General features: G+C 44.3%; 1 protein-coding gene across 1 annotated transcript in view; it reads right to left on the bottom strand.

Annotated features, from left to right (window-relative positions):
• Positions 1–1,311: 1,311 nt before the first annotated feature.
• Positions 1,312–13,045, bottom strand: part of LOC123129845 (splicing factor 3B subunit 2) — a 40,740-nt gene continuing 29,006 nt past the window's right edge. Inside the window, exons 4-21 of the mRNA XM_044549838.1 lie at positions 6,753–7,164; positions 6,553–6,666; positions 6,309–6,434; positions 6,121–6,183; positions 5,342–5,449; positions 4,175–4,252; positions 3,922–4,014; positions 3,473–3,559; positions 3,246–3,347; positions 3,021–3,140; positions 2,851–2,913; positions 2,625–2,770; positions 2,443–2,536; positions 2,271–2,329; positions 2,075–2,114; positions 1,887–1,978; positions 1,721–1,790; positions 1,312–1,626 (exon numbers count right to left, since the gene is read on the bottom strand). Of these exons, the coding sequence (XP_044405773.1) occupies positions 1,555–1,626; positions 1,721–1,790; positions 1,887–1,978; positions 2,075–2,114; positions 2,271–2,329; positions 2,443–2,536; positions 2,625–2,770; positions 2,851–2,913; positions 3,021–3,140; positions 3,246–3,347; positions 3,473–3,559; positions 3,922–4,014; positions 4,175–4,252; positions 5,342–5,449; positions 6,121–6,183; positions 6,309–6,434; positions 6,553–6,666; positions 6,753–7,164 (1,939 nt within the window). The 3' untranslated portion in view covers positions 1,312–1,554. The remainder of the gene's footprint in view (positions 1,627–1,720; positions 1,791–1,886; positions 1,979–2,074; positions 2,115–2,270; positions 2,330–2,442; positions 2,537–2,624; positions 2,771–2,850; positions 2,914–3,020; positions 3,141–3,245; positions 3,348–3,472; positions 3,560–3,921; positions 4,015–4,174; positions 4,253–5,341; positions 5,450–6,120; positions 6,184–6,308; positions 6,435–6,552; positions 6,667–6,752; positions 7,165–13,045) is intronic.

Here is a 13,045-nt window from a genome sequence, read left to right as displayed (position 1 = left end):
TCGAGGGCACGAGTTACCACCAACGCATAGAAACGCAAAGCAAGATCCAGATCGAGGAAAACCTACGAACACACCACCGCCTCCTAGCACACAGCCAATGGATTTGGACGTCCCCACCGACGGGAGCCCCGCCGACACCGTGCCTCTGTCTGCGTCGCACGGGCTTCGCCCGATGGACGCCCTCCGGCGACTGCGAGGAGAAGGAGGACGGAAGGGGGCGAGGGCATCGGCGGCGAAGCTAGGGCCCCGCGTCTCGTGGGAGCGAGGCTAGAGAATTGGAGGCTGATAATCTGTCTTGCTAGCATCTGATTGAAGGGGACATGTGGAGTCTGTGATACTAGAGTGCAGTATGTCACGCCTCGAGTGGTTGTCAAAGTTCCGAGTGAACCCGAAATTGACCCATCCCAGTGCCAGACATGGAAGCGGATATGCTAGCTTTAGCCACTGGAGAAGTGGAATACAACGGCTTGGGATAGACATTATGTGCTCTTTGTTTATCTTTTATCATATGCTCTTGGTTGACCTTTTATTATGTGCTCTTTCGAGTCACCGGCCCCTAAATCTAGTCATATTCATATTAATTAACCACAGTTAAACAAATGAGACTCGTATTTGAATTTGAGAAGGGAAGGTAGTTGTCACAACAACATATATCATCATGGAAAAAAAAACATAATATTGATTTTTACCGTTTCTGAGGCAACAAGTCGTCACTAAAAACCATTTGATTTAAGCATAAGATTGGTGGAGGAACAAAGGAGATGAAAATATCTTAATCACACAGTTATCAGTATCAACAGGGAAATAACTATCTTTAAGCCAACCAGGACATTGCAGTAGCTTGGCTTACATTCTTAAATAAAATGCTGGACAAAGATATCGGGAATTTTGGTCGAAACCTTGGAGCAGGTCTCCAAGGCATTTCTCCCAAACCCAGTCTTTTTCAACCCAACTAACTATCTTGTCTTTTTCTTCCATGTCGATCTTTATTTGAGCTAAAACGGAATCAACATTAAACGGCTCACGATTATTACAGCCCAGGCCTTATATGCAATATGATACCGACACATAAGAACATATATCAATTATAGCATTTTTTTCCTTTGTCAGCACTTAAAAATACAACACCTCCATCACAACAACACCCTCATTTGCCCAGGAAAATTATGCCCTAAAAGCATCTTGTTCCCGAGCAGTCATAGCTCTCCTCTCAGATGAGTACTACAAAAACAGTAATTTAATGATACAGCTTCACCTGCAGGTTTCAGAATGTGCAATTCACCACTTATGTCAACCATAACAAACTTAGCATTACTCTTCATGACAGCAATGGATTAATGCTAGCAGTCACATTTAACATCACAATTTGTTCTCATGCATGGATTACAGCTTCACTTCCTTTTTCATCAGGCCTTCTCATCCAGCACTTCAACATTTGCCACAGGCTAAGTATACATACACAGCTTGATTTAGAGTAGAGTACAGGCTACAGGAAGAAATGGAAACATCCTCCTCCTGGGAAGCGGAAGAGGAACGGTAACAAAGCGGCGCCGTCTAGAACTTGAAGTCCTTCTTTTTGGAAGATTTCCCGTCCTTCTCATGCTTCCTCTTCCTCTTGCTCGCATTCTGCAAATCGAAGAGGGGGAAAAGATTCAGCTCGATGAAAGTTGGTATTTGCTTCTGGCTCAACAGATACACAAGACTGCTCGTAGAAACGTACCTCCGCCACCATGTCGCTGAAATCTTCCTTCTGGTTCCGTAGCTTCTCCTCCTCCCGAGCTTCTTCATACCTGTTTCATCATTTTATTAAAGGGAAGGCGTTAATGTTTCAACTCATGGCTACTGACAGGAAAAGCTTGGCAGATGCAGGGGAGAAGTGATCTTACTTGGCTGCCAGAACATCGTCCATAACTTCGAGCTCCTCGGGATGTATGGTGACGTCCACTTTGTCGGACTTTTGATTCTTGAGGAGATCAACCTGCAAAAGACAACCGCGAAGGTGTGTCAATGAATCATCGACCATGCACGGTATGGGAATGCTTGTATACTTGGGGCAAGGAATGTAAAAGCTCACCCTTTTAACCCCAGCCTTATCCTGTGCCCCAACCACATATCTGCAAAAACAGCAAGATAGAAAATGAGTTCTCCACATGATTGAAACAGGAATCCATCAGAAACTATTGATACAAAATGAGTTCTCTGTATGGCTGAAACAAAATCCATTGGAAAAAATATTGTAGAGATGACTAGGTTGTATTAGAGTTGCATACGTATGGCTTGACCCATAGAGGGTTCCAGGTGCGATTTTCTCCTCCTTCTGCTCAAGAACCTTCAGATGAAAAAGAACAGATTGTTGGTTATGAACTGCAATAAGTAAGCCAAACTAAAGCTCCATAATAAGATTTGGCCTGAAATGCCACAAAACTGAAGCTAAGCCCTTACCTGGTATAACTGCTTATCTGTTGGCCTTTCAGACTCTTTCCTCTGTTGCTTCCGAAGATCAATGACGTCAGGTGTTTCCACGCCAGTGGGAGTGCTATAAACAGAACAAGAAGAGGCGTCATAACATAGTTCCTTTAGGGAAGAACCTAAGCTAGTCATCAAATAATTATTATAGAAATAACCTTGACATGGTGTCGACAGACTGCATGCCAGCTTCCATGTCTTCATCTTCCATTAGTTCCTCCTCCTCTTCCTCCTCATCTTCCTCCTCCTCCTCCTCTTCCTCCTCCAAGTCTCCCCAATGCTTGCTGCGGTCAACAGGCTCCTCCTGGAATACAATGCAACACAAGTCAGTTAACTAGTAGAGCTGCAGTTCAGTTTCAAGGAAAATTAGCCGATCAAACATACATCATAATTAGGTTCATCCAGCTGTAGGATACCAAAAACATCTCCGTAGAGGGGGCGTCCATGCTGTTAGCCAAAACAAATAAATAGATCAGAAAATAAATTTATTTTCATTACAGAAGCCGCATTTAACTACAGCCGAGCCCATGAAAAGCACATTTGTTGTAAATTACCTCATCCACAGGAGGCTTTCCCCATTCCCCGGGCCGGTAACCAAAAGTAGCACCAGGAGGAATTGGGGCATTCAGACCAGGAATCTTCAGTGAAGGATAAGAGGGCGGAGGACCATATCTCTGCCAAAATTATTTGATGTCAGTTGATAGCTGGTCAATAACAAGAGATCAGTCAACCAGAAGACCAGCTGCCTGTAGTTTTTTTCTTACTAAAAAGAACAATACCTGCATGTTTATAAGCCATGGAGGCGGTGCACCTTCTGGCATACCAAGAGCTTCTTTAAGTTCTCGGGACAGCATACCTGGCTTCATTTCCCTAAGTTTGACCTGTTGAGTTCATACATGTATTATGCTCGGTGAGCCAGGTTTGAGAACAGACATATGCATGTCCCAAACATATATCAGTTATCTCTGTTTCTGACATAAAGAGAGTGAAGCAAAAAAAAAAGTACCTCAAACTCTTTCCCTTCGTAGTAAAGGTCACCATGACTAGTCAATTTTGGTTTTGTTTGATATTTGAAGAAGGCGTCGTGTAAAACCTGCACACAACAAAATTACGGTGAGACTTGCTTTCCTGCACATTCAGAAGTTAACTCATCTCTAAAATTTGAACATATGGAAGAAACACATCGTACTTATCAGCTATAATATTTTCACGTGTACATTATCAGTATTAGTGCCTAAGTGGCAGGTAATAAAACACCTGGCAAACTGGATATGCATGTAGAGAAGTATAGCACAAGGAGAAAACGCAGGCATGTGTTATTCAACACCTAAATAAAATCAGGGGGGAAATAAATAATGCTCTGTAGCCATGTTGCACACTATGGAGAAAACACAAATATATATGGCATGTGCTTCTATGAGCAACTCAGATTAGCCTCAACAGGAATTAACTGACCTGATAATCTATATCCATCTTGCCCATTTTTGGCTGCATACGCTCCCGCTGCTTCTGCTTCAACTTTTTGCTATCCTCTTTCTCGATATATGCCTGAAAATGCATTTGGAAAGCTACTTACAATTTGTCCATCTTGCCCATTTGTGGAATAAAAATTAAAGTGCCAATAAAACTCAGCTCCTGAAGTTACCAAGTTGACAAGGGAGATACAATGTCCATAGCATTGCTACAAAGGACCAAGATATTAACATACCTGTCTTATTTTTTCTATTCCAGTTGCAGCAATGAAGTCAGGAAGTTGGAAAGGTTGTTTTTCGATACCTCTCTTGCCCTGAAAGAAACAACATGATGATGTAAAATCTATTCGACAAGATATAGCTAATGTGAAGCAAAGCATAATTTCATGTTTTAGAGATATAAAAAGGTTGCAAAGGCCAGGGCAACTGATATGCTTGTATGCGCAAACAAAGGAGGACCAAAGGTCAAGATCCAAGATGGAACAAAACGTCTTTCAAGGAAATTCCTAGCATGAATCAACTAGGTCAAATACTTTAGCATTTATACTACAGTAATCACTCAAGTACAGTACCACCAAGACCTTGCTCCCAAGAAGTTGCAGCATCCCTGCAAGAATTATATATCTGTATAAGAGGGAGGGGAAAAACCTTATCAACTATATGTTCCCTCCCCTCTTCTAGTAACACCCACCCCATGGTACTGCCATGGCACTTTGCAATGAGTTACACTAGCATATCCGTGCTGGCCCGAACAGTTGCAGTTATGGGCTTACACTTTTCGATGATGCAAGGATAAATCATAAAACTCAAGTGTGCACGGTATTGAGTGAATTCGGGCCTGGCATGTTAGTCTGTCCCTTGGCCCTTGTGTTTGTTTCTTTTTCTTGCTCTTTCTTGCTTTTTTGGTCTTGTTTTATTTCTAGTTCTATGTCTGTTTTTGGTCGGTTGTATTGGTTTTGTAACCATGGCACTGTATTTTACACAGAGTTACTTCTAACACAAAATGATACGCATTTAGATGCATGTTCGAGAAAAAAAGTGTTTTGCTGTTTTTGATTTTCTTTCTTGTGTTGAAGTTTAGATTTTTTTTTTCTTTTTGTCATGGCGATTCTAATAGTATGTAGATTTTGATGCTTCTGAGTCTTCTTATAATAAAACATGCATTTTGATGCAGGTCCATGGGAAAAAACTTATGTAATAATATATGAAAGCATGCAGTATTTGTTAGTAGACGACAGCACTTCTACAAGTGGAGTTCAAAGAAAATGGATGGTCTGTTTGCATCTGCCTACCAACTCCACTACTAACAACACTATTTTCTGATTATGGTTTATTTCTCAGATTGTGGTACCCATTACGAAATTATGCATAACAAGATTATTCATGGTACATGTATTACAAACCTGCAAGAATTTCCTCTTTTGGGACCAGTGCCTTGGGACAGGTACTGTGTTCCTGTAAGACTTCAGATAGACAAGTAACTTCGGATCTGACGCAGTCGCATCCCAAACCTGGCAGGAAGAGCATAATTGCATCAGTTGAAGCTAATCCATAAACAATTTTACACTGCTGATGGCAATGAGTTTAGAGACATTATCTCATCTTATGTTCACACCACCGATACAAGCTGCATGGGTATACGTGTGTGCATGCTGTCATGGCCTTTAATAGGAGAAATACATCTTAATCTTGGAACTGTGAAAGGTGAAAGTTGCTGGCACATTTTTCTAGCAATCTAGATTAAGATAAGCTTTCTAAGTTGCGATGAACCTTACTACGGGTTATTTACTCAGATAAAACAGAAAGTTGACATAATTTCAAACACATCCTCACTAACAAAGTGCATTGTTACAAACTGCACAGCCAATGGAAATTGCATGACCAGACCAGAATAGTAGACAGACTTAAAACAAATTCTCCAATGCAACTTTAGTTATATCAACAAGAGGTGATGGTAAAAGTTGCAAGCACCATTTTCTAGCAAACCAGCCTAGCATAACCTTTTACAGTTGCCTGGAAACTTATTATGTATTATCTACTTGGATAAATCAGAAAACTTAAATGATGGACAAGTGTGGTAGAATAGGATGCTGCGTCAACACATCCGTTCGAAGTAATACAGCAACACCAGACTGCCAGTACACCTGGTTCACAACAAAAGGAAAGGAGGGGGGTGGCTTACTTCGACAACGTCGGGCCTGTTGCATATCTGCTTCAGCTCCGCAATCTTCATCCTTTGTTCCAGCTACAAAGCACAAACCAAAACAGCAAAATTCATGCTTAGCGCCTTCTACTAAACCACAACAATCGCACATAAAAAAAGGGTAACTCAACAATCAGGAAGATACAGAGAGAGAGAGACAAGCAAACCTTTTTCTTCTTGTTGGAGATGCCCCCTTCCTTCTTCTTCTGCTGGGTCTCCTGCTCGTCGTCGTCCGAGTCGGACCCCGACCCCTTCTTCGCGGCGTCGGCGGCCTCGTCCTTCTTCTCCCCATCCTGCCAGCACAACACCACCAACCCTACTAGTCAGAATATTCATATTGCAGAGCAGAGGAGCTAAAACTGCAGAGATTCGTAGGTAGGGTTTTGCTTGGTAATCGACGGGCTCCGGTACCTCGGCGGCGACGGGCTCCTTGAAGGTGAACTTGTCGAAGATGCTCTTGAAGTCGGCGAGCAGGCCGTCGGCGAGGTCGGGCTCCTCCGGCACGTACTCCACCTCGATCTCCACCTGCGCGCACAACCAAACTAACACAGCGTCAGAGAGGCCGTCGCGAGCCCCACCCGAAGAAGCCCTAGGGGCGCCCGTCCACGTACCGGGGGCTTGGAGTCGGGCTTGTCCTCCTCGGCACCTGCGGCCGCGTCGGCGTCCGTGGCGGCGGCGTCGGAAGCGGGCGCCTTGCTCTTCTTCTGCTTCCGGCGGCGGCGGCGGCGCTCGCTCTCGCGCGACTTCTTCTTGTCGGCGCCCGCGGCGGCGGGGGCGGGGGCGGGGGCCGGGGCCCCGTTGGCGAGGTCGGAGCTAGGGTCGGCGGCCATGGCGGTCGGCGATGGGGAGGGGAGGAGGAAGGGCCAGAGGGCTCCGGGGTCAAGTAAAGTTAGCCAGAGCGGTTCTGGGTCGGTCTGCTGGGCTGTCAAGGCCCAAACGATTTGGGCCGGTTCGCCGCCGACACGGACCTTTGCGGGGATTAGATTAGAGAGGATTAAATGCGTGAACTTTTTTAAAAAAATCCTGGCACAATTTTAGAAATACACTAATATTTAAATGAAACTTGGGAACATTTTTTGAAATTTAAGACGCAAATTTTAAAACAACTTTTGTAATTTAGTAGCATTTTCAAATTCGTGAACATTTTCTGAAATTCAAAAACAAAAATTGTGAATGTTTTTTTCTAAATCAAGAACATTTTAAAATTCATGAACAATTTGTAGATTTTGTGAACATCTTTTTCTCAACATTTTTTGGTTGCACCCGCCAGTGGGAATTTGCTTATTATGTTATCCACTGAGTTGATTGATAGGTCAAAACAAATTAATACTCGACCAGCAGCCAAACTTTTAGCAACATTACCCAGAAAAAAACTTTTAGTAACATTAATATTGATTATTATTATTGCCAAGCTGAATGTGTCTGCTTCTTAATTTTCCCTGATGAAAGTCCATTCCATTTGGCTGCACAAAATGACATATACTCAAATGCAGTTTAATGAGAAGGCCCAGAATGACTAGAAACAGCACGCATTCTAAAAAGTTGAATCACAAAACATCCACAGCTCGAACCAACCACAACACTACAATCTTCAGTTCAACCTTACCCAGGCGACCGAATTGTAAGCGGGCGAAAATTGTGAGGAGTAGAACATACCGACGACCCAAATATGTTTCATTCTCCTGTTGGACCCGCCCTTGCAGTGACACTCAGGCTCGAGGGAACACAAAGGCATCAGATCGACCCCCTTTTCAACCGTTAACGAAAAAGGTGCCATAATAAACAAGTGCACCTACTACACAACCGTGGGTTTAAACCCAATACATAAACCCTACATTAACACACGGATCCTCTGGGACAAGCTCCAGGCACACAGATCCTACAGTAGCACACACATAACCAATTAATTACAAGTTTTTTTGCTTAGAAGATAGGACGGCCGATCAAGATACATCTAGCGGCGGCCTCGGGCCTTTGACCTCCCCTTCTGCGCCACACAAAAATAAGAAGGTGTCATCAGATTGCCAATGCTTTCACTGGCATTCTCCAGAACTAAATAAGAGCATAAAGGTAAAACATATGTCCAGAACAAGAAACAATCCAACGAACTGAATTTGTAATCAATTACAAACAAACGCAACAGAACATCTGAAAACGTACAACTGTATTATTCAGTCTTGAGATCATTTGTCCCTAGGACTGAAAGAATCAGCCAATAAGCCATTAAGAAAAACAAGACAGACAGACTAGTAATTTTTACTCCCTCCGTCCCAAAATAAGTGTTTCAAGCTTAGTACAATTTTGTACTAAAGTTCAGTATAAAGTTGAGACACTTATTTTGGGACAGAAGGAGTACTTAATTAGTAGGCCTTGTTTGGTGCGAACAAAATAAAATGTTTCCTTCCAAGGAGGTTGTTTTGATTTCACATCATATTGCCTTCACGAAAAAAACTATGCAAAAGAAGCTCATTATCCTAATGCTGGGGCTCTGGGGGATTATGTTAACCACTTCCTAGCTAGGGATTAAACTATTTGGCATCCCAATTGATGACGTTGCTAAATATGCTAAACCAGGTCTGTAACGCTCTCGATGTGGCTATATCTCCTACGTGTCGAAGCACGACTTAAAGGCATAACCGCATTGAAAGCATGTCGCAAGTAAGGCAATCTTCACAACATCCCATGTAATATAGATAATAAAAGGGGAAGGAACATAGTTGGCTTACACTCGCCACGTCAATCAAAGTACATAAATAGCAATACATCATCTAATCACTCATGGCCCGACTACGGTGCCAAAATAAAAGATCAACCCAACATGCGACACGGTCCCGATCGCCCCAACTGGGCACCACTACTGATCATCAGGGAAAGACATGTAGTAACGGCATGAGTCCTCGTCGAACTCCCACTTGAGCTCAAGCGCGTCATCTGAAACGGAGTCATCAGGCCCTGCATCTGGTTTGGAAGTAAACTGTGAGCCACAGGGACTCAGCAATCTCGCACCCTCGCGATCAAGACTATTTAAGATTATAAGTAAGGCAAGGTAATATGTGGAGCTGCAGCAAGCGACTAGCATATAGGGTGGCTAACCTGTTCGCAAAAGAGAACGAGAAGAGAAGGTAAAGCACGACGAATAACTAGAGAACAACCTGCGCAAGCATTACTCCAACACCGTGTTCACTTCCCGGGCTCCGCCGAGAAGAGACCATCACGGTAACACACATGGTTGATCCATTTTAATTAAGTTAAGGTTCAAGTTATCTACAACCGGACATTAACAAATTCTCATCTGCCCATAACCGCGGGCACAGCTTTCGGAAGTTCAAATCCCTGCAGGGGAGTCCCAACTTAGCCCATGGCAAGCTCTTGCGGTCAACGAAGGAATATACCTTCTCCCGAGACATTCCGATCAGACTCGGCATCCCGGTTCTACAAGACACTTCGACAAGTTAAAACAAATCCAGCAACACCGCCCGAATGTGCTGACAAATCCCGATAGGAGCTGCACATATCTCATTCTCAGGGCACACTCAGATGAGCACTCCATACAACTAAAACCAAACCTCGAGTTTCCCCGAGGGGGCGCTGCACAGGACTCTAGTTTGGACCAACACTCAGAGGAGCACTGGCCCCGGGGGGTTTAAAATAAGATGACCCTCGGGCTCCGAAAACCCAAGGAAAAAAGAGGCTAGGTGGCAAATGTTAAAACCAAGGTTGGGCATTACTGGAAGAGTTTTATTCAAGGCGAACTATCAAGGGGTTTCCATTATCACCCAACCGCGTAAGGAACGCAAAATCCGGGAACATAACACCGATATGACGGAAACTAGGGCGGTAAGAGTGGAACAAAACACTAGGCGAGAGGCCGAGCCTTCCACTCTTTACCAAGTATATAGATGCATTAAGATAACAAGATAATATAATTATATCCCAACAAGAAAATAATGTTCCAACAAGGAATGGTCTCCAATCTTCACCTGCAACTAGCAATGCTATAAGAGGGGCTGAGCAAAGCGGTAACATAGCCAATCAACGGTTTGCTAGGACATGGTGGGTTAGAGGTTTGACATGGCAATTTGGGAGGCATGATAAGCAAGTGGTAGGCATCGTAGTATAGGCATAGCCAAAGAGCGAGCATCTAGCAAAGCAAAGATAGAAGTGATTTCGAGGGTATGATCATCTTGCCTGCAAAGTTGTCAGAGTTGACTGGATCCTCGAAAGCAAACTCAACGGGCTCCTCGTTAGCCAACTCGTCTCCTGGCTCTACCCAAACAAGACAAACAAACAAACATAACACAATCAACCACGTGCAAACTCAAACAACATGATGCAAACATGGTATGCTATGCGGGATGCGATATGTGATGCATATGCAAGAATTTGACAAGGAAAGAAAGAACCTGGCCTCAACTTGGAAATCCAAGTGTGCCACTGGAAAGGTGAGATGATTTCGGTTGAAATCGATATAAAGAACACCAGAATCGGATGCACGGTTTGGAAATGGCGAGCAATTCAAATATGGCACCGGTCTGCGATATACAGCAAGTAGCCATCTAAATGCAACAAGACAAACATGCTACAACACCCAAACATGGCAACAAAATACATGGCAGGGTTCCATTCATGATACTTAACAAAAGATGAACACTGAGCTACGGCCAATTCATCCATTAACAGGTTCAAACAAGCATGGCAAAAGCGCAATTGGTAAACAGATTTCAGACTTAGTGAAATTAACACTTGTTTGGAATTTCAGATCAGGTAGCACTCTTTGGAGCAAGAAAACTATATGCTACAGGAACTTAACATGGCAAAGAAAGGAATGGCATGGAGCTACTCAAATAGCTTAACAAACATCACTTAGTGACCTTGAGCCAAAAGGGATCAGAAAATACAATTGCAAGCATGTGAACATGGCAAAAACTTAAACAGATCATAGGCTTGGTGAAAAACTGGAGCATGCAAACCAGATATCAAGTAGGCATGTTTACGAGCTCGATGCACTCACTACAGAGCAAGGCATGACAATCTAAGCATACACCCATCAAGAATACACATTATTCAAGCTAGACATGGCAAGAACAATATCATAGCATGCACGGATCAACTACAACATCCTCGGCAAAATCGCTAACAAGTAGACAATCTGCCCAGATTCACGAAATAGCAAAAGTAGAGCTCGATTGACTCAAGCTAGGGTGCTCCATAAATGCAAACAAAGACATGGATGGATATAGCACTACAAGATTAACAAATCACCCTTACTGATCATCCTCAAAAGAGGCATGGATCACTAGGAAACAACATGAACATATGGCATATTGATAACAACAGTCTAAGGACTTAGTGGAATTGCTAAGTCCCTGAAATCAGCACTAACGAATGCTCCACTTTGCATGCTCGTGCTAGTCACCACACACATTAAAAAAATACATGGATGGCACCTCTGAAAAGATGACAAAGCATATAACAAAACATATGTAGAGCTCATGGGCATATCATGCACACAATAATCATGGCAAAAATGACAAATTGCTAATTGGAGCAGCAGATCTGGCAATTATCTCAAATAGCATTATTCCAACAGCATTTCGGGCATCAAGATGAACTCAAATGAAAATGATGCAATGAGATGAAATGATGTGCTCTCTGAGGCGAACATTTTGATATGCTATATGCCCAAAACGGATCTACGGATGCAAAGTTACGGCACGATGAACATAGCTAAATAATCTGCAGACTTAGGAAAAAAAGGTCAACCCTAGTTTCTAGATCTGGATCCGGCGCGTGGATCGAGGTTCGCCGGGGGGCCTCGCCGGAGTCCATCGGGGAAGCGGCTGCCGGAGCTCGCCGGTGGAGGGGAAGGGCTCGCCGGCCCCGGGCGAGGACGGTGGTGGTGGTTGTTGGGAAACGTAGTAATTTCAAAAAAATTACTACGCACACGCAAGATCATGGTGATGCATAGCAACGAGAGGGGAGAGTGTTGTCTACGTACCCTCGTAGACCGAAGTGGAAGCGTTGACGCGACGTAGAGGAAGTAGTCGTACGTCTTCCCGATCCGACCGATCCAAGCACCGTTACTCCGGCACCTCCGAGTTCTTAGCACACGTACAGCTCGATGACGCTCCCCGGGCTCCGATCCAGCAAAGCTTCAGGGATGAGTTCCGTCGGCACAACGGCGTGGTGACGATGATGATGTACTACCGACGCAGGGCTTCGCCTAAGCACTACAACGATATGACCGAGGTGGAATATGGTGGAAGGGGGCACCGCACACGGCTAAGGAACGATCACGTTGATCAATTGTGTGTCATAGGGTGCCCCCTTGCCTCCGTATATAAAGGATCCAAGGGGGAGGGGTTCGGCCGCCCTATGGAGGCGCAGGAGGAGTCCTACTCCTACCGGGAGTAGGACTCCCCCCCTTCCTAGTCCAAATAGGATTGGTGGGAGAAGAGAGGGAAAGAGGGGGGGCGCCGCCCCTCCCTCCTTGTCCAATTCGGACTAGGGGGAGAGGGGCGCACGGCCTGCCCTGGCAGCCCCTTCCTCTTCTCCACTTTAGGCCCATGAGGCCCATTAACCCCCTGGGGGGTTCCGGTAACCCCCCGGTGATCCGGTTTTATCCGAAACTTCTCCGGAACGCTTTCGGTGTCCGAATATAGTCATCCAATATATCAATATTTATGTCTTAACCATTTCGAGACTCCTTGTCATGTCCGTGATCACATCCGGGACTCCGAACTAACTTCGGTACAACAAAATGCATAAACTCATAATAACTGTCATCGTAACGTTAAGCGTGCGGACCCTACGGTTCGAGAACAATGTAGACATGACCGAGACACGTCTCCGGTCAATAACCAATAGCGGGACCTGGATGCCCATATTGGCTCCTACATATTCT

Source organism: Triticum aestivum, chromosome 6A (assembly GCF_018294505.1).
Source record: "Triticum aestivum cultivar Chinese Spring chromosome 6A, IWGSC CS RefSeq v2.1, whole genome shotgun sequence".
NCBI lineage: Eukaryota > Viridiplantae > Streptophyta > Magnoliopsida > Poales > Poaceae > Triticum > Triticum aestivum.
This window is presented reverse-complemented; position numbering and strand designations above follow the sequence as displayed.